At 49.0% G+C, this 21470-nt stretch overlaps 1 protein-coding gene and 1 long non-coding RNA gene across 7 annotated transcripts in view; one reads left to right on the forward strand and one right to left on the reverse strand.

Annotated features, from left to right (window-relative positions):
• KCNIP1 (potassium voltage-gated channel interacting protein 1) overlaps positions 1-5806 on the forward strand; it is a 316417-nt gene extending 310611 nt beyond the window's left edge. For all 6 annotated transcript variants that reach the window (XM_019635919.1, XM_019635921.1, XM_019635920.1 and 3 more), the window contains 3 exons: positions 1017-1121; positions 1964-2026; positions 4959-5806. In XM_019635919.1, coding sequence (XP_019491464.1) covers positions 1017-1121; positions 1964-2026; positions 4959-5006 — 216 coding nt within the window. In that variant the 3' untranslated portion in view covers positions 5007-5806. The remainder of the gene's footprint in view (positions 1-1016; positions 1122-1963; positions 2027-4958) is intronic.
• Positions 5807-16814: 11008 nt separating this feature from the next.
• LOC109379387 (uncharacterized) lies at positions 16815-20257 on the reverse strand. Its single transcript, XR_002123183.1, has 4 exons — positions 20106-20257; positions 19397-19558; positions 17560-17671; positions 16815-17010 (listed from the first exon to the last, which is right to left on the reverse strand). It is a non-coding gene; the product is annotated as an uncharacterized LOC109379387 (long non-coding RNA).
• Positions 20258-21470: the final 1213 nt, after the last annotated feature.

Below are 21470 nucleotides of genomic sequence, written 5' to 3' on the forward strand. Positions count from 1 at the left end.
TCACCTAGAAAAGGGAGATTTTTGACGAAGAGGAGAATACAATTGGATTGTACCAACCACAACTTATTTGACCTACTAATAAAACCATGGAAGGGGGTGATGGAAGGTGGTTTCTAAAGAAATCATCACAAGTAATTTCTGTATCTTCACTGCTTGACACTTTTAGAGCCTCAAAATTGATGTGATGTCTAGTCAGTGAAATACCCACAGGTCTAGCTCAAAACTCACTTTGGTAGCGACTGTATCCCGGCATCTCACTCGAAACTTGGATTTATCATCCCACTTCCTGAGCTCCAGTCCTCACCTCAGCCCAGCAAGGTTCTCTCCAATTTTTGTTCCTCATTCATTCAGTCATGTATTTGCTCAACACATATTTGAGGGCTTATTAGGTGTTTCAGGTCCTAAAGTGGTGAACTATCCCCAAAATGTGAAAACCCTAACACCCACAAATAGCAGATATGTTAAATGAATTCCCAGTAAATACATATAATGGAAATACAGGTGGCCATTTAAAATCATGCAAGAGTAATAAGATGGAAAAGTTCATGTGATATATTACATTATAAAAATCACTTTATAAAGTAGTAGTATATATGATATTTACACAGAATCGCTTGGCTTTATTCAGATGTCCATCTTTCTTCCAATCAACTGTGGTCACAGGGCCAAATCACCTGGTACAAATACAGCCACCCCAGGCCCAGCCATGCAAAGGAATGGAGAGGGGGCCTTCCAAAATGGCAGGTGGGGTGATCTGTGCACAAATATGTCCACCCTGACCCCACACCTAACCCCTCGCTGAGGATAACGCTCAAGAATTGTCCACTGCCCTCTCTCTAGGAGGGTGCTTCCCGAATACAACCCCTTCAGCTTGCTTTCTAACACCCTCTCATCAGCTGAAGAAGGCCCTGTGACTCAGTTTCCTTCATAAGGAGGACAAGGAGCCCCAAACTGTCACCTAAGAAGAGCTTGGCCTCATGGTTCCCACACTGTGTGCTTCCGTGTCCCCTCTGCAGGAGATGATGGACATTGTCAAAGCCATCTATGACATGATGGGGAAATACACGTACCCTGTGCTCAGAGAAGACACTCCCAGGCAGCACGTGGATGTCTTCTTCCAGGTAAGCCTACACACCCTGCGCGTGAGCTTCAAGCTCCACTTAGATCAGTCAGCCCCCAAGCGTCTAGCTGGTTAGTGTCCACCCTGTACGACGTATTGTAGGAAACAGAAACCAATTACAAGTATTGTTCTCCAGGAATAGATGGTCTCATTAAGCAGACAACAGGGAAGAACACGTAGTACAGTACAGACTGTACATTCCATAAAACTCTCGGGGGGCCTGAATAAACATGGAAGACACCACACAGCACATGTGTGTAGCTGGTAGGCATTTGTGTCTGGAGAGCAAGGGAAAATAAGGCTAGAAACTGTGGTGGGATGGACTGCGAGATCATTAAGTTGAAGAGTTTAGCCTTGCTCTGGCAAAGAGCAGATAGAAGTATGGCAAGATCATAGTGGTAATTTAGGAAAAAATTAACCCAGCCACAGAGCATCGAAGAATGCCGGAGCTTATTCTAGTCTAATTCTCTCACTTTGCAGTTGGGAACAACAGGCTCACATAAGCTTAAAGACTCACTCAAGGTCACACGGTAACTGACAGAAGTGGAAACTCATGTCCAGGGTTCTTCCTGTCAGGTGGACAGGCTAGACAAGTCCAGGGAAGACATATTAGGGTGTCAGCAGAATAACCCAGTGATGACGTGATAAGAGTCTAGAGCACATCTTTTCATTTTAAGGACGCTCATGGGTCACGTGCTACCACCAAGGCCTGGGCCGAGTTGTCTGGCCATTGAAAGCCCACCCTGATTCTCGGGGCAATGTTGGTTTAGTAAAAAATAAATAAATAAGCTTTCGAATGCAGATTGCCAGGTTCTTCAAAGTGCTTCCTCTTGTGTCTTTCAGAAAATGGACAAAAATAAAGATGGGATCGTGACTTTAGATGAATTTCTTGAATCCTGTCAGGAGGTAAGGAGATATCTCAGGGCATGGTATCTCTAAATCTGGGACATGAAATATGGGGCTTGTTAATCTGCAAAAGGAGAGATTAAGGAACCTGTGACCCCTGAGGTCAGAGCCACCACAGCACCAACATCAGCAACAAGTCAGGATTCCAACAATCTCCACTCCCCAGCGTGGCCTGTGGCTGGTCTCGGCTAAGCACAGGCTAAGCCAGGCAGCCCAAGAAAGGGGGGAAGGGGGGATGTAAAAGCCCAGAGGAGTCTCTGTGAAACTACAGGCTTCCCACGTAGGCTACACTGTCATTTTTCAACCTGCCTCTTTATGACCCACTCCCCAGACGACAAGGGAGGAACTGCAAAAAAAACTAAAGCTATGATCCTCAAACCATAGAGTGCGTAAGAACTGCCAGGGATGATTCTGAAAATGTACATTTCCAAGCCTCAATCCCAGGGACTCCAGATCTGGGGTGGGGTCCAGACATCTTCACCTTTAACACAAATGCCCTGGACAGATGCTTCTAAAACTTTAAGGCACAACAAACTTCCCTGAAGCTCTCATTCAAATGCAGATTCTACAATATTGTACATGAACTATTATTGTGTATATATATATAGTCACGGGATATAGAGTACAGCATAGGGAAGAGAGTCAATGGAATTGTAATAGATATATACAATGTCAGAGGGGCAATAGTTTGGGGGAGGGGTTATCACTTTGTGAGGGGTGAAATGTCTAGTACATTGTTTTGTACACCTGAAACTAATTTTTTAAAACGCAGACTCTAATTCAATAGGTCTCCAGGTGGGGCTCGAGCTGCTGCTTTTCTAACCCTCCCCCAGGTGATGCTGCTGACCTGCTGGACCGCACTGTCCTTAGTCTGAAGGACAGCCCAGCCCCAGAGTCGGCCAGAGACTAAACTGGAAATAAGAGCTTTCATCTCCTTTAGGAAAAAGCACTTATACACCACCTTATTTCAGAAAGGGACAGTTACTCTAAGCTCTACCCAGTAAGAACTAGAAATGCAAGAAAGCAGGGGAGAAGTTATCCACTCATGCTGAGCACCTACCAAGGTTCAGGTGCATTCCATAAACTTCATCATAACCCTGAGAGATAGAGGTGCTATGCCCAGGGTGATGTTCAAACTATTTAATAACTAGAAGGGACTGAGAATTGACCACTCTTAACCGACCTTGACCCAATGCCCTGGAGCAGTGAGTGCCCTAGAGGACCGTTGCTAAACTTGGTATTAACCCATTAGTTGATGGATCTTTGGGCAGCCAGGGGTCCCGAGCCGGTTACCAGGTAGCTGGAGAGGAAGATGCTTCGAACAGGTGGGGGTGGGGGAGGGGAGGCAAAGGTCAGCAGCTCTTCACCAACAGTGTTAGAAGTAGTTCAACATTTTAATCATTGTGAACTGGCTGAACAGCAGTATTCATCACACCCATTTTAAAGACGAGAAAACAGAGGCATTTCAAGGTTAAGAGATATAGCAAAGGCTATAATAAGTGACAGAGATAGAGGTTGAACTCCTATCGTTCCAATTTTAAATACCATGCCCTACTGAAGTATGCTTTTTTGACTCTGCTTAACAGTTGTTTTAATCAATTTAGTTTCTCACATTAGCAACTTCTATTGCTATTCATTAATGAACTCACTTCTTTTTCACAACCTATTGTACTATATAAATAGATACTATGATCTATGCTATTTTACACAGGAAGAAACTGAGGCACGGAGAGATTAAGTAACTTGCCTAAGGTCACTCAGCTAGTAAGTGAGAGAACCAGGATATAAGTCTACACAGCCTGACTCTAGACCCCATATACTTAACCACTAGGCAATAAGACCTCACTGTTTTAGAAACTTTTAAAGATTTCATATACCCATAATCAATTTTTGTCTTTGTTGATTTTCTCTATTATAGATTTGCTTTCTATTTCATCAATTTGAGCGCTAAATTATTTCCTTCCCTCTGTTTTTTATTTTAATTTAATTTTCTAGGTTTCCTTCTAGATTTTTGAGATGGACATTTAGTCACTGATTTTCAACCTTTTATAATATATGCATTTAAAGAGAGACGTTTTCCTCTGAGTACTGCTTTGGCTGAGTAATGCTTCAGATGCCCCCAATTTTGATGTCATATTTTCATTATATTTTAATTCAAAATATTTTCTTCTCTGACCCATGAAATACAACTCATCAAAACCAACAGAAAAAGAAATAGAAAATCTGAATAGTCCTATGTCTGTTAAAGAAAGATTTTAATCTGTAATTTAAAACTTTCCCACAGAGAAAATGGCAGACTCAGATGCCTCCGCTGGTAAATCTTCCAAACATTTAAGGAAGAAATGATACTAATCTGCTACAAACTCAGAGAACAGAGAAAGAGGGAAAACTTCTCACTTGGGTTATGAGGCTATCATAACTCTAATATGGAAACTTGACAAAGACATTATGAGATTAAAACATTTCCAGGCGAATACATTCCTTCTGAACACAGATACAAAAAATAAAACCCAGCAATATGTAAAAATCATAATACATCATGAACAAATGGGGTTTATTAAAGGAATGTTGGATTGGTTTAACATTTAAGACTTAACCAATGTAATGTAATCAATATAATAGAACACACACACAAAATATGATCATCTCAGTAGATGTAGAAAAATCACTTGATAAAATGCAATTGCCCAGAGCTTCTTGAAAGAAGCAATATCCACTCTTTCACTAGATAATTTGTTCCTTCTGGGATTCCTTAAGGCCAGAGAAGGTGCTTCTTATCTGGAGTTGCCATCTCCTGGGTCCCCACCCCTTTCTCCCTCACAGAGTTCTTTGTGCACAGGAAGCCCATGCTGGAGGTTGGCTCACCAGGGCTTCTCGGGAGGAGCCTCAAAGAATTCTAACCGTTCCCTCTTCTCCCCTCCTCCCTTCTTAGGATGACAACATCATGAGGTCCCTCCAGCTGTTCCAAAACGTCATGTAACTGCGGACACAGCTATCGGCTCTCGGAGACCTACCAACCACCACCTGAACACCTCGATCTGCCCTCGTTCTGACTTTATACACCGACTCTCGGGACAGAAACACCTCTTACACTTCAGAAGAATTCTCTGCTGAAGACTTTCTATGGAACCCAGCATCACGTGGCTCAGTCTCTGATTGCCAGCTCTCCCTCCTTCCTCTTCTTGAGAGAGACAAGATGAAATTGGAAGCATGCTCATCTCACACTGCTGCCCCGTGGACGGTCCCTCTGCTTGAGCTTAAACAGTAGCGCGCACTTTTCTGCTTGCGTGGTCCAGCCCACTGCTTCCATGTCCAGTAGACCTCGGTGTATCTGGAAGCAAGATGACCTGAGCCAAACGCACACCACTCCGTGATGGCCTCCCAAACCAACGTGCCTGTTTCCCTTTCTTTGGTTGCAAGAACGAGCCTTGTACAGAACAACAGCAATCTACGGTGACTTGATTGGGAGGGCCAGCACCTAACGTATGTAGGCTAGGACTGAATCAATAAGCATGGTGTTGTCTGATGACCCAAACTGCCCACGTCCTTTGTTTCCAGAGGCAAAGGCCAACCATTCTCTCTCACACTAGCATCTGTGCTAGTAGTGCCAGTCCTTTTAACTGCCTAGGAAGGGAGCCCAGGCCCAGTGGTCCACGCCTCCACTCCATCTCCTGCTAGAGCACTGCATGTCCCTTCCGGAAAGCCCCAGAATGCCTGCAAACTGCTGTAATTTTATACCATCTTCTGATCAATAAACAGAACTATTTCTTACACTCTTAATCTTCACTTCTTCCATGACTCCCTTGGGCAGGAGAGGTAAATTGTGAAAAGAGAAGGCTGACCCATTCATTTGGTATCCAATTATCAGTACTTAGTTGTGCCAGGCAGTGCAGGGTCCTGCCCAGCCCCCAAGCAAACATCCAGCTCAAATGCAAATACTGTGACCAAATACTGTGACCAGCTTAAAGACAAAACTGTTCACAACCCCTCCCTTCCAACAAGATCGCTATTCCCAAGACCCTCTCCTGTATAAAGTCTGGAGCCCCATGCGGTGTTGCTGGGATACCGAGACGAAGAGGTGGCCAGAACCTCCTGCTGAGGGACATGGAGTCCAGGGGTTGATCACGTGGCTTCAACCTATAAGCAGCAAATTATTACTTACGTTGGACACTAGGGGTCTTGGTTTCCCCACTTGACGTCACATTTAAAGGATTAAGAGCTAAGAGTGGCATTCTTGAAAAGAAAGCAATTTACTAAACTCCTCTCATGTGCCCGGTGTTGTACCAGGGACTTCGTAGACATTATCTTATTTCATGCTCATGGTGGAAGATTCCGGAAGGTCGAGTCCTGGTTTTGCTGGGGTAAGACACTGAGGCTCAGAGAGGTAGGGGAGCTGCCTGAGGTAGCACAGCTCCACAGAGACATTAAACTCCCATCTATCCACTCTATCATAACAGCCATCCGGGATAGGAACATAAATAATATCCCCATTCTCCAGATGGGAGGAGCTCAATGAGGTGAAACCACATGCCCAAAGTCACACTGCTAGTAATTAGTGGATACAGAATTTAATAATGGCTATAATAACACCTACTCAGTGCTGATAATAGCTAGACACCATTCTGAATGCATCGTTTAAGTAATTTCACTTAATCCTCACAAAAATCCTATTTTGTTTGATCCCCACTTTATTGACAGGGAAGCTGACGCAGGAGCGGCAGAGGCAGGTTTCAGGCCAGCCAGTCCGACCCTCCAGGCGCACCCCCGACCTGGCCACCTCTGACCCCAACACATAAGCCTTGTCTCTGACTGTGTATGGCTGTTCACACAAAGGGGACAGCATCCGTGGGGATTCTAGTAGTCCTGGAAGTCTTTCCATCAGAGTGGGGCCTGGAGAGGCCGACCGGAAGGAGGAGACCCCAAGTCAGGGGAGGGGGGCGCTGGAAGCATGTCAGGAAGAGACGTTTGTTTGAAGGAGAACAGGCGGACCAGGACCGGGAAGGTGAGGAGGCGGCTGGGGCTGCGAGGTAGACGGCTGTGGGTGCCAGGCTAAGGAAACAGGCTTTCCCCGCAGGTGGCAGAGAATAGCAAAAGAGATGGCGTAAGGGAGGAGGAAGGAGGAAGGTGCCTCGAGAGGCCGGAAAAGGAAACAGCCCCGGGAGGGATGGCGCGGACCTCAATGAACCTCACCCAAGTCACGGAGAGGAAGCGGGCAGGTGAGTGGACCACGGAACTATTGAAAGGGTAGGAGCCGTGTAAGAGATCATGGAGCACAATGTGCACGACGTGGTGACCGATGGGGGACGAAAGGTGAAAACAGATGCGGCAGGTATACCTCTTAATCACCCCACGCCCACGCAGGTTGATTAAAGCACCGAGGCTGCATTCAGCAGGGTGTGAGCGGCGGGTGCTGATCGCCGTGTCGCCGCTAGATGGCGCAAGCGCCCCGCCAAATGTGCTGCGGAACCCGCGGCTTGGGCCTCAAGACAGCGCTAGGGAGCTGCAGCAAGCCGGAGAAGGACGCGCCCCGCTGCTCCTAATCCCAGCGCCAGGGCTGGCGTCCGGCCACCCGTGCACGCACCGGCCTGGCACTTTCAAAGACTCGGCGCCTGGTGTCGTACTCTGCTACCACCGCCTTGAAATTCTTAATAATCTGTGAACAAGGGACCCCCCATTTTCATGCTTGCCCTGCGTCCTGCAAGTTAAGCAGCAGGTCCTACCCAGAGCTTTCTGTTTGGAGCACTTGCACACCGCAACTTGTTTATCCCACCCACTCTGCAAAAAAAACAAGGCTCAGAGAGGCGATGAGACCTGTCCAAAATCACACGCTGATTGTTGATGGAGCCCCCTGGAAGCGGCACCTCTGACCCCAAGTGCAGCGTCCCTTCCCGCTCACACAGGAGTCTGCCCATGGCAGTCAGGGCTCGGCGCAGGCCCAGATGAAGGCCTCTGCCCTCTGCCCAAAGGCAGCCTCCTTCAGGCCCACCTGGTGCAGAGGCTGGGATGAGGCTGCCATGAAGGGGGCAGGGGCAGAGCTGGTCCCAGCGTTGCCATTTCTTCCGGTGATTGAAAAATCCTGGGCAGCCTGGAGGAAAAAGCAGCCCTCCCAGCCCAAGCTGGTAATCCTGGCTTCTGCCTCCTGGACAGACTGACAGCCACAGCCTTGGGCCACTGACCCAATGACCTGCCTGCCTGTCAGCGGGGTGTGCAGAATGGGAGGGAGGAACCGGCCTGGCTTCCCAGTGAGTGAGACAGCCCAGAGCTGGGATCCTGGCCCCCCTTCTTTACAGCGACATGCCTCTGAGCAGGGGGCCCCTCTGGGCCTCCCTTTCATCAAAACAAAACAGGGGGAAATTCTCAGGGTTGCTGCAAGGATTGAATACTTCAAGTGCCTGGTGAATTACGGGTACTTGGTAAATATTCCTTTATTTACTTTTGGTTTTTGTCACAAAGACAGCTGGGTTATTCTCTCTGGTATGTTCCCCTTAGGGAATGGGGTGGGAGGCAGAGGTCTCAGAGCGGGTTGGAGGGCAGGAAACGTGTGAGAAATGTGGCCCAACAGGCCTGACCAGCCACCCAGGGCAGCCGGCTGACTGGATCTGGAGAGAGGCCTGCACAGCACCTTCCGCCTTCTGTGCTGGGAGAGGCTGCAGGGAAGCGGGTGGGTAGAGGCCAGGCCACAGGGAAGGAGGAAAATGACAGAATGGCAATAACATTCCTGCTGCCTCCATGTGCTCGTACCACCCTGGGCTGGTTTCAGAGGCATTTCTGGGCCTTCACCTTGTTTGAGCCTCCTCCCAGCTCCCCTGAGAAGCCGACGGAGTACCCATCACCCGACTTTACAGATCAGTGACTTGCCCAAGGTCAAGAGGGTGACACAAGGACTTACCACAATCTTCTAATTTTTTATTCAGAGTTCACCCCAGTACTGCAGAGTCAGGGCTCCCAGGCCATTGGATGAAAGGACAGAAAAGGCAGAACAAACCTCTTTGTTTCTCCATCGGCCAGAACCACAAAGCTAGGAGTGGGCGATGGGGCTGGGAGTCAGAAGTGAGATCAAAAGATTGTCCTGATTTGAGAGCCTGTGCCCTCCTCAGAGTCCAGGCTGAGCCAGGATGAAATGTCCACCTGGAGTCTTTGGAGTCAGACAGGCTAGGGCTGCAACCCCACTGCTGCCAGGTACTTTCTATGTGACCTCAGGTAAGTGACGCCACCTCTCTGAGCCTGTTTCCTCATTTATACAGCCAGGATGATAATACTGACAATATTGGAATAGTGTGGGAGAAAGTGAGTGGGTTTTGCAGTTGGTTGGACTGGGTTCAGATTCCAGCTCTGCCATTTCCTGGCTGTATGATCTTGAGTAAGAGTCTCCCCCCAACAGAAGGCTCAGTTTTCCTCATCTGAGAAATGGGTATGTTAGGACCTCCTCCTGCCTAAGGTTATAGGGATTGAATGAGATAATAGCTATAGACCACCAGACACCTTGCCTGGTCCCTAGTCGGAGTTAGTAATGTTGATCTTCCCAGGAGAGAAGGAGACTGGGGGCGGCTGCTTCTGCAATTCACTACAGGGGCCACCCCAGGACCTGGCCTGGTGCCTGCCCCATCCTCCATCCACCAGAGCCCCAGGCAAAACTGGTGCCCACAGAGCAGTCAGCTCAGAAGCATTCCTGCTGTCAGCAAGCAGCCTTTTGGGAGTAAGAAGTGACATTCAGAGAGACGTTAACCAGGCAACATCAACAATAGGAAGACTGTGAACTATTCAGAATCTGGATTTTGGAAAACAGAAACCTTTCATCCCGAGATCTCAGAGCCTTTGAAATGCTCATGTATTCCTCCTCACAAGAGCCCAACACCAAAGAACTAAGTAAAAACCAAATCTCAGGAAGGAGGCTGGACATCAGTTTAACGAATTGCTGAAATGAGTTCTGCATCCATCACACTTCCCGGCTTTGCGTCGTTGCTTTTCTTCGCTAGGCAACAAGCAGTGGCAAATGTGGACCCTGGAACCAGGCAGCCTGGGTGTGAACCCGCCACCTACTATGTTCCTGTGCCTCAGTGACCTCATCTGCAAAGTGGGGCCACTAGTAACACCTGTCACCGTCTGAAGTGTGCACTTTAAGGATGAGCCTATTAGCTCAGGTAAAGCCCTTAGAAAAATGTCTGGCACATAATAAACATGTGGTTATGAAAACCAGAATAATCATTATTATATCTAGAGAATAGTAATTGCTATCATTGCTGTTGATTCTGTTCCGTTGTGCTCCGTATAAAGGCCCTTTCATGGCTGCTCCCTACCTCCTGCCCCCCTCTCTCTGCAGATACTTCTTTCCCAGGAACCCATAGCCAGCTCCCCTTACAGCGTTACCTGTGCTCGCACCTTTACACACACTGTCCCTCTCCTTGGAATGCCCTTTCCACCTGGCCCATGGGCAAACCCAACCCAGCCTTCAGGACCCCGCATAACTGGTACCACTTCTGGGAAGCCTTCCCCACCTCGAGTGAGGCTGACCTCCCCTTCACTGCACATCCCACATCTGAGCACCTGCTGTGTCCATGCCCGCTGGATTGCAAGCTCCTTAAGGGGAAGGCCCACATCCCATTCATCTCCCGACACATGCCCCCACCTCACATAGCGCCTGCCCAGGGCAGGCGCTTGGGAAGTCCCTGCTGAATGAACACACCTCTCGCCAACATCACTGAGGCTTTAATGGCATGGAGGAGGGCACTCACCTTGGACTTCACAGAGGTGTCCTGGACAGCCAGTACCTGGCACCTTTTCTTCCTCCGGGTTGATGATTGGGCCAGGCTGCCCAATTTTCCCACAAGCTGTGGGAAAATTGAGATCGTGGTATGTAAAGTGCATGGGTCAGTGGCAAGCAAATAGTAGGTGCTCAGTAAATACTAGCTCCTGATCTCATTCCACCTCCTAGAGGCGGACACCAGAGGTCACACAATATAAAAAAGGGCAGAAAAAAACAAGTCCAAAACCAGGGTAGCCCACACCTTTGATCAGTAGAGTTGTTTTCTAGAACTGTCCAGAGAATTTGAGAAACAGCTCTCCAGGCTGTCCACATCATTCTGACCAACAGCTCCAGGTCAGAGCTGATCTGCTCTGCACACAAGACTTGGTTATAAATTGAGCCCTCCCCTCCTCCCTGAGCTGATCTCGGCCTAGTGTTCTATCTCCATGCAGGGGGTGGGGTGTGAAGATCCAGCTTTCTGGATTTGGTCAGGAGTCCCACAGAGAGCTATCTAAGCCCAGGACCTGGGACCACGGCCAGCAGGAAGTGGAAACCCTTCTGATGGTTTCAAAGACCTGCTTCTCCCTGTTCCCATGTGCACGAACCGAAGCCTGAGGCAGCCTGGCCTGGGCCAAGGAGTCCCCCAGGCTCTGCCCAGCCAGTGACCGAAGTGGGGAGGTTATTCATTCCGGCCCATTCCTACAGAACACCTGATCCTTCTAAGGAGAGACTTCTGCACAGAGGCTCCCATCAGCCTGGCCGAGGGTTCTCAGAACTGCACTGCTGTCTGAGGCTCCTCCAATCCAATCTTTCCTGCTCTCTCTCCTTTTTACAGCTGTCAGACCTAATCAACCCTCCCATTTTGTCCTTCACAGATACTCTGCCACAGCTAATCCCATCTTGGCCTCTGTTCCTTGAAGGACCCTAACTACCACAAAAAGTAGTAATAGTGCCTGCTTAATAGTGGTGTTGTTGGGTGGCGGGCGGGGCCGGGCGGGGGGAGGTATCTGTTATTTCATGTAAACTGTTCAGGACAGTGAGCACAGCATCAGCGTTAGCTATAATATTACCATCACCACAGACGACATCCACTCACCGATCTGTCAGACGGCAGAGGAGGTTTCTGTCGTGTTCTCTTCCAGACCTAAAGGAAATGTACAAAGGTGATGTTTCTCATTCCTCTGAAACCAGTTTCGACAGGTACCAAAATCACCTCTCTCAGATGCACATATGTGCAGAAAGTCAGAGAGAACTTATTCCAGGATTAGCTCACACCTTTGATCAGAGACACTGGCTCCACCGCTGAAACAGCAAACCGGACCACCCAACCTAAGTCAGACTGTGTTTCCCTCTCTGGATTTTGGGCAATGTGGTTGGTATAACGGCTCTCTTTAGTCCCTTCCACCTTAGCATTCTAGTGTGAAGACATCTGTTTGCCTCTGTCTGTCACCTCAGTCACAGCCCCCTACTCCTCAGCTATGTCTTTTCTTGTCACTCGGTATTCTGAGAGAGGTGGCTCCTGGGTGTGTGAAGGCCACAAAGCCAGTCGGGGCTGGGCTGAGCAACCCTTTCTGTTGTTTGGGGACCACGGAGGAGGGGGGGCCAGGAGGAGGGGGGGCCAGAATGACTGTTCGTACAGAGAGGATGAGGCAAGCCATGTCGTCCCCTGCTCAGGCCCTGTAATTTCTATGATGAGCGCTGGGAAAGCATTCTCATTCTGACAGAAGGTTATCCTTCCTGTTCCTCTCTTCCCCTCCAGAGTAAGCATCCCTGGTCCACGGGGTGCTCAGGTGGCACCAAACACAGAAGCTTCCTTTCCGTTGGTATGCCCTGACATCAGCACTTCCCCAGGGGGCTCCCCAAGAGAGGGGCCTGGGTCTCCACCTTCCTCTGAATCCCCTGCTCACTAAATGTGGATTCCCCACTCATAGAAGCAGCTTGCTCCAGACACCTGGGCCAAGTGTCTGCCATCTCACACTCCTCTCTTCAAGCCTGAGACATCCTGACTCAGACCCCCAACTCAGACCACTCTCCTGGACCATCCCACTGGGGGAGGGGTCCCTGATGTGGAGCACTCTCCTGTACTGTCCCACTCTGTACATCTCCTGGGACTTCCTCCCATCACCAGTAGTCAAAGGCACCCACCCCAACGGCATCTCCCATTTGTAGGCGGAACCCTCTCTGCCCTCCCCCTCCCCATTTGTATATTCTTGATCACTGGAGACATTGTCTGCCCAAGCCCACGGAACTGATGTTCATGAAAGCTGCAGTGTTAATTGTTTCTGAAGATTTTAGGTTCCAGGAAACATAAGAAGGTTCTAGATGGCTTGTAATGTGAAACCTACATCATCATCATCATTATTATTATTATTATTATTTTCTGGTGAAAGTAACACTTTTAATGAAAGGAAGTTAACATTAAGTGGCAAATGTCATAGAGTCAGCCACGAATCTTTCTACCTTTGTTGGGGCCACAAATGATGACCATGTGCAACCGAACCCCCAGGTCAGCAGAGGGACAGACTGATGGTAGAACCACCATCGTCATGTTAGCAATTTGACCTGAAAGTTCTCAGGGCAGTTTGGGATGAAGAACTTGAATTTAATCTTTCAATATTGCCACACATCACTTATGTCAACTCTTAAAATATATCCAGACAAGGACACAAGGAATAGATCTTAAATAACAGTCCCCCCACCCCTGTCAAGGGCTATGAATTTCAGCCAATAGGAAGGGGTGAGGGGATGGGGTCGAACCCTGACTCATCTCTAACTGACATCTAGGCAAGGGTCTCAGCCTCCCTGAACATGCTTCCTTGGCTATAAACTAGAAACGGATGCCAGGCTCATGGGGTTCTCGTCAGAGTAAATGAATAAACGTAGGACAGATACCTAGGATGGAGGTCAACACCTGGCAGACACCAAGAAATTGTTTATTTTTCTTCCTCCCTCCATACCAGCACCCCATCTCTCCCATCTAGAAAAAAGAATGTGCTGCAGATCAGGTAGGAACCAGGAGGCCAGCTTTCCTCACACAAGGAGCAGAAACGCAGCTTGTACCTTGGTTACGGAGTCGTACAGCGTGAGGGCCTTACTCCCAGAGAGAGGAATAGGAAGCAGAGGCTCCCTCCTGAGGGGGACTGATCAGAGAAACGTCCCAGGAAAGTCTGGGACTGTCCCGGGGCTCTTGCAGAGACATAGGGCCCTGAGCGAATCCACTCCTTCTTTCAGAACACACTGATGTCAAACGGAAGGGTCAAAGTCCAACACAACTAGACTTTAATAAATTTACACATATTGCCCATCTACTGGGCACTTCACGTGCATTTCTTCATTCAAGCCTCACAACAACTCAACGAGGTAGTGACGGCTCCCTGAGGCAAAGTGACTTATCCAAGTTCATGCAGGCGCACGTGGCACAGTTGGGTGATCCCGGGTCGGCTGTCTCCATGCCTGCTCTGCCAGGCAAGCATAGGGCGCGTGGCCCAGGGTCCATCTCTCAGGGCAGCTGGATGTCTCCTTGCTCACCCTGCCCCCTGCATCCCTGCTCCCCCCAAACAGGCTGTAGGGCCAACATCCTAACCCCAGGGAGCAGGCTCGCCCAGGGGGTCAGGTTGCTGGTGGAAATTCCTTCGAGAAAGGTATGGTATGGGGGAGGCAGACAGACGGACATCTGAGGGGTCACATTCACAGACAGGCAGGTCATTGCCAGGAGGAAGCCACATGCCTCACCTCCCAGCTCATCTGACCGGAGTCAGACACAGGCAGATGCAGTCACGATTGTGTCCCAAAGGCCTGCGGGGGCTGGCGAGGGCCCTCGCGACAGCTGCCACAGGGCAGCCCATCTGGAGGGCTCTTCTCGCTGGACGCTTAACCCCTCTGACGACCCCTGGGGCCATACCCCCGTGAGAGAGGTACTCAGGAGAACAGGGTCCCCTTCACTGAGGATGAGTCAGGACTCCTAGAAGAACCCCCTCTGCTTCCCAGGGTGACAAGATGGGGCAGGTGGTGCTGGGAAGGTGGGTGACCAACACTCCTCCAAGTGAGAGACCATGAGCCTCTCGTGTTGAAGAACAGACCCAAACACCTACCATACCCCTGTTGCAAAAAGAGGGGCTCCCCGAGTTCCAGTGGCTTGGGTGAAGGCCCGGAAAGTGGCCCCCTAAGACTGCAGGAGGCCCCGGATTGCCATGGGTGTGCAGCACTCTGCCCAGCTTCTCATGGGTTCCCAGGAAACCAACAAAAGGCCCACACAGCCATTTGGGAGGTGTCAGTTGGCAGCTGCCTCTGACCCGAGGCCATTCATGAACTCCTGCTCAGTCACAGCCCCCGAGATGGCCCGGGGTGTTGGCTGCTGACAAGAGGGACTTTCACCCAAGCACAGGTCTGTGTTTCTCTGAAGTAAAAGAAACCTGGGTCCCCTGACTTCCTGGGGCATTCTCTTGGCAGGCTTACCTGAATAAACAAAGCTGCTAGATCTGAAGAATGGGGGCCACAGCCTGCCCGGCTGGAAACCCCCCCAGAAACAGACGTACTGTCCCTGCCCCAGCCGCATCTTAGAAAGACAGAGCCCCCCACTGCTGCAGGGGTCCTGGTTCTACTGGCTGACTGGCCAGCTCCGTGTCAACACCTGGGGCCCTCCCTCTACCTGGAACGCCTCTCCTGCCTGCCTCCTTTCTGCTAATGGCCCCCTGCACAGGGTTCCCGCTCCTCCTCCTCTCCCCTGCTTTAGCTCTGGACACACTAACAGAGAAACGCTCCCGGAGGCCTTTCTAAGCCGAGTCCAAGGGCCATGGGAGTATCTGGGCTTCCTTCTCTGCCTGGGGAGCCCAATACAGAACCCCTCATCCACCTCCAACCAGCTCTGTGACCTTGGACAAGATAGAAACTTCCCTGAGCTACAGCTTCCTCATCTGTAAAGTGGGAAAAGCAATACTTAGATCAAAAGCTTGTTGTGTATATACATAATAGACAAATCAAGTGCATTAGTGGTTGCCAGGGGCTGAAGGGAGGGAGGAATGGGGCGGGGCTGCTGAAGGCGTCTGGGGTTTCTGTTTGGGGTGACGAAAAGGTTCTGGAACTAGATAGTGGTGACGATTGCACAACCTTGTGAATGAACTTAAGGCCACTGAATTGTGTACTTTTAAATGGGGGTTGCTATGGCAAATTACATGTTATGTGTACTTTACCATAATAAAAAAGAAAACAAGGTAATTGTGAGATTAAATGAAATGAAAGTTGCAGAAATGTTGATCGCAGATCCTGGTATACTGTTCCCGCAACAGATTTTAATTTTCCTCCTTCCTTCCTTCCTTCCTTCCATCACGTTGAATTGTACACAACATCCTCCCCAACGCCTACCCAGGGCAGGTGTCTTTCTCTTTAGCTATCTGCTCTGAGATGCTAATAGGATGAAGCTGTTGTCGGAGTGTGGGCCCTTCTCGGCGCAAAGTCCAGGTCCTTGGCAACTCGAGCAAAGAATTGAATGAGAGGCCAGAGTAAAGTACTGAAAAAGTAGTTTATTGGAAGAGATAGTATGTTCCAAAGAAGTAGACATAGGCCTGAGCAGTAGAGAATGGCTCAAGGGCCCATTATTAGAAGAGAAATTACATTCCAAAGCGTTTGGAGGGGGCCACAGGCAAAGGCGTAGCTCAAAAGGCTCCAAAAAGGGAAGAAGCGGTCAAAAAGAGCAGGGTGGAATTCCCAGGACTTGGAGTTTTTACCCCCTTTCTCTAGAATGGTCTGTTCTCCTAAGGGCCTGGGGCCACTTGATTGGCACCTGTGATTGACAAGAGGTGCTGCGCAGGTGTGAGTGACTGGTCTGATCTAGGTGGGTATTTTGTGCCCATTTGTTTTCCTGCAGGGGTAGGTAATTACAATACGAAGGGGAGTTTTGGGTGTAGAGGGGAGGTCCCCTTGGTGGTCCCACTCTGTGGGACATGCAGGAATGCAGAGACCCAATGCCTGCTGTTAACTGCTTGCCTTGTTTTCCCCTTGAGAGATGTGATCCCCATAAAATCTCTATGGGGAGCTGAGGGACAGGAGGCCTCTTCTTCTGTACCTGCTTCCTGCTGAGCAGGGGTGTAGACTTAGCCCTGCCTAGTGGGGGATTCACGGAACTCTCGCCCTAGATGATCTCAGATGAGAGGAAGGGGTCTCGAGCTCCGCCTGGAAAACAGTATTGGCTTCTTTGGGTGTGACTGGCAATCTTGCTGGGGTATCTTCTGTATCCCCAAGGCCCCTGAATGAGGAAAAATAGATTTTAATTAATAAACCTGTTAGCTCTCATGAAGCATGTGGCATTTCAGCCTGTCACTCAGGTGGCGTCAATTGTCTGGGCCCAGAATGGGTTTGGCATTTAGCTTACTAGCCTGCAGGATATTAGGAAGTCACAGGCTTTCAAGTAGTTATCTGAAGCAGGGGTAGGAGACTTCTATTGTTTAGAATTCAGAAACTGATTTACAAAGCAATCAAGAAGCAGGGGGATAGGAGAATTCTAGGATTCAGGCTAGGAGCAATCTTTAGCCTAGGATTCACAGACTAATGAGAAGAGTAATCAAAGCCAGGGGCTAAGAAACTAAGAAAGTAGGGAGGAGACTTAACATTTCTATACTTAACATTTCTATAGGAAAAAACACTTAAAAGTTTCTCAGTGGGGGTGCTGCTTGCTAAGTTAGCCGGTGACAAAGCCACATACTTTTCATAAAGCGAAGCCTTTCCCATTGGCCAATAGGAGGGAGTGTCCAAATCTACCACCTCCCTTCCCACTCCTGCTGGTGACCTCGTTTACCTGTCTTGCCAGCCTGGTCTAGCATGGCTGTACCCATGAACTGAGTCCTGCTACCCAGACTGAAGACGTCCCTCAGTTTCTCCTCCTCACTGTTGCCACAAAAGCTGTCGTTCTGAAAAAATACCATTGATCATTGTTGGGTTGGGAAGCAGTTTTCCAAGGGTTTCTCATGGTTCTTGCTTTCTTAAATCCAGTTTTTCCATTAGTTCTCTCAACCTTGCCTGATGAGTTAGGGTGACAGGAACAGTGGACAACTTGTGTGACTCGGTCAGTGAACTGGGCGCCATGATCACGAGAGACTGTGGAAGGTGTACGCCGAATGGGACACACAGTTTCTAACGGCTTCTTTGACACTGTGAGGGCATCAGCCTTGTAGCAGGGAAAGGCTTCAGTCCATCAGGAAAACACACATACAACAATGAGAACCTATCAATAACCCAGACTAAGTGATGGTTGACTGAAGTCCTGCTTGCATGCACAATGGTAGATGAAGGAGGGCAAAAAACCAAAAACAGGGTTCGCTAAGGAGCTCAGAAGAACCAAGCAGCTGTCTTGGGCTTCCCATGGCCGGGACAATTTCATTTACAGCCATGTTTACCCATTTTGGTTTCGCTAATTCAGGAGCAGATCGTGGCCATGTTACAAGGGCACCAAGATGGCCAACATGAGGTACCAAGGGGCCATTCTGGCAGAAGCAGAATGAACTTCATCCACATGGGCCACAATCTTCACAGATTTTATTGCTACTGACTTTGCATAAAAGTCAACTGGGGCATTTTAAATACAGAAAGTCAACTGTTACTATTGAAAAGATTCAGTTTTCTTAAGTAATCAAAGACCTGGTGAAGACAACCTAAAACTCAAATTATTTTGATAAAACAAAGAATCTTTGCTTTCTAGGCAGAAAATGTGTCGCAATATCTTATCAGGAGCAGACCAATAATACAGGAAAACCTCGTCTTTCAACAGAGAAAGAATCATACACTAATTTTGCATCAGCTTACTTTTGCTATTTAAATTCACTTGATTAAATTCATTCCTATCTTATTCAGTTTTACCACACATAAAATTTCCTTTCCTAAGATTTCTTTTCATAAACGTTTTACAACTTTCTTTGCCCCTTTTGGTTTGTCTCTGGTTCTCTTACCCATTCAGAAATAGCCAGGACAACCTTGCTTTCATTTCCAGCTGGGGTTGCAGGTCGGTGGGGTATCCAGTCTGTCAGGCAGCATTTCCTGTGACGCGCAGGTGCTAGGTAGCCTTGCCTCCCCCCTCCCCCACCTCCATCGCCTCCCAAGCCATAGGAAAATCCAAAGGCTATCTCTGTCCCCTGATTCACTTGAATTCTGTGCTTTTGTAACACTTCTTCTCATCCCCTCCACCCCCTATAATTGAATGGACATGTGGGGTAAACAGCCAACTTGGAATCCTAAGTCGGGGCATCTTGCCACAGTCTCAGTTCTCTCTCCAGTTCATATTGGCTCTGCTGCTTAGGAGTGTGATACTCTAGGCACAGCGTACTCATCTGCAACATGAGAATAAACGAATAAACCCTTTTTGCTTCACAGGATTATAATGTGGCTCAAATAAGAGACAGCATAGACACATGAAAAGACTCTGAAAACTGCAGAGCTCTCTACGACATGTGCACCATTATTAAGACTTATTAATCTCCTGTATGCATGGTGTTCAAAGCACCAAGTGAGGCATTCTCACTCACTCTGGCCTTTGTTTGTCTGGAACACTCCAAGAGGGTGTGTAGCCATGGAGCGTAGGAGGTACACAGCGGAATGAATAACCTGTGGGTAGTATGTCTGCATAGCTGAACCCCACTGACCTCAGGTGTCCTGAGACTAGAGGTCACGCTTGAAACCTAGGTGGCCTGGATGGTGCAAAGGCTGCTGGGGTTCTGGGGCCAAGGTGAAAGGCTGCCTGCTACCACTGGAGAAGAACCTGGCTCCCCTGGAAACTCCCCGCTCTGGTCATTTCTTCAGTTGGTCTGAAATAAACATAAGAAGAAATTGGCACTAGACTGAAGCATTGTTTGAAGCTGGAGAAGAGTGCCCATATCATACCTACTTTACTAACTTGAAGTCTGGCTTCTCTGACCCCAGGTGTAATCAATCTATTAACATAATTAGCCTAAAAAGAAGTCCATGCAATGAAAACACTGACAACCTGATTGAGAAGATTAAATACAGGATGGATGGATGAAAAAAAAGAGGATTGGATAGGTAAGAACAAACATGAGACGATACTAACAACATCAGGATAAAAAGAACAATTTATTGAGCATCTACAATGTGCCAGGTACAATATGCCAGGTGGTTCCAGATCTGCTATCACACCTGTCGTTCCTGAATTCTTGCATCAGCACTGTGAGAGATCATCATCCCCATTTTTCAGATAAGAAAACTGAGGTCCTGAGAGGTTAAGTAGCTTGCCCAAAGCCCTCCACCTGGCCAGGCCCGTTACTTCATCTAAGCCTCACTGATCCTGAGTCAGAGGACCGCCGCCCTCCCCCACACCACCACCACCATTCCTACCTCCCAGATCTGAGCTGTCTCTGCTACTTTTGAGCCTTTGTTTGATGTGATGACACCTTGGAAATTCTGAGAACAGCCCTCAGCCACTTTCCATTCACTGAGCACCTGAAGCCTGCTCCTCAGCCGTTCCTGTTCCAGCCGCCTTCAAGGTTCCCAGGTGAAAGTGAAGCCTCTCAGGAGAAATCAAAGAGCCTTGTTTCAGGAGCCTACTCCCTACCAGCCAGCCCAGAAATGTCTGCAAGGCTGGCCGGGCTCCAGGGGCACCTGAAAAAACTGGTTTGGAGCCAAAGGCATCTATGGGGCATGTTACACGCGGCCCACCCCCACCTCCTACCTCCTTTTACTTTCTGCAGCTCCGTTAGCTCTCTCTCCTACTTCTCTCCCTGTCTCGCCACCTTCCCACCTCTGAGATGGGTGGGGAGGGGGGTGTGGGCAGGAGCTTGACCATGATGTCAGAAGGGTAAGGAGGAGCCTGGGGCATCTTGCCACAGCCTCCTGTCTCTCTCGGGCCCCTCCATCAGACTCCCGCCCCAGCTCCCAGCTCTCTCAGGATGTAAAGCCAGGGAATTCTTTGTGCCTTCCCATGGGGCTGAAGCCAGGGGTGAGTTTCGGGGCCACTGGCTACGGTGATGGGCAGGACTGGGGGCTTAGGGAACATTGCTGAAGCACTTCTGTTAGGAGGTTCAACTGGCCATGGAGGAAGGACGCTCCTAAGGGACTTTGCAGGGAACTAGAGAACCCTCTCTGTAAGGGATAGGGGGAGGAAGAAGGAGGTGTCTAGAAATCTCACCAAATTTCTCCCGATGTCTCTCCTACCTCTCCTTGGGTTTGCCTGCTCAGCCTCTATCCTCCATTCTTTGCGCCCCTATATCGTTTTGAAACTTCCCAGCCTGGAAAGCACGAGTTCCTGGGACCTGCAGGTCTCCTTTTATATAGACTAGACTTTCTGTTGATCCCCAAAATGCTCTTAAAATGCACAACCAGGAACCAGAATTTTAGAAATGGTCAAGTCCTGTCTTATGGATGGGAAGCTGAGGACTAGAAAGATGAAGTGGCTTGCCCAAGGTCATACATGCTGCTAGCTCCTGTTCCATTACACCAGGATGAGGGGTGTTCTTCAAATTCAGAACCTGAGACTCACATTCCAGGCATGATGGGTGGGGTCACACACTTTACTTTACTTTCACGGGCCTTTGATCTCAAAGGTCTTTTCTTGCTGTGGTCCAGGAGCATAGCTGACACGCAACTCAGAATCAAACCCCTGGCAGCCAGCAGTCAGCAGGAGCTGTTCCCACAGATAGCCAGGACCAGTCAGAATCCCACCCAGGGGAGGGGCTGCGGGAGGCTCCTCCCACCTTCTGCTTA

The sequence above is a fragment of the Hipposideros armiger genome, unplaced genomic scaffold, assembly GCF_001890085.2.
Source record: "Hipposideros armiger isolate ML-2016 unplaced genomic scaffold, ASM189008v1 scaffold_25, whole genome shotgun sequence".
NCBI classification, from domain to species: domain Eukaryota; kingdom Metazoa; phylum Chordata; class Mammalia; order Chiroptera; family Hipposideridae; genus Hipposideros; species Hipposideros armiger.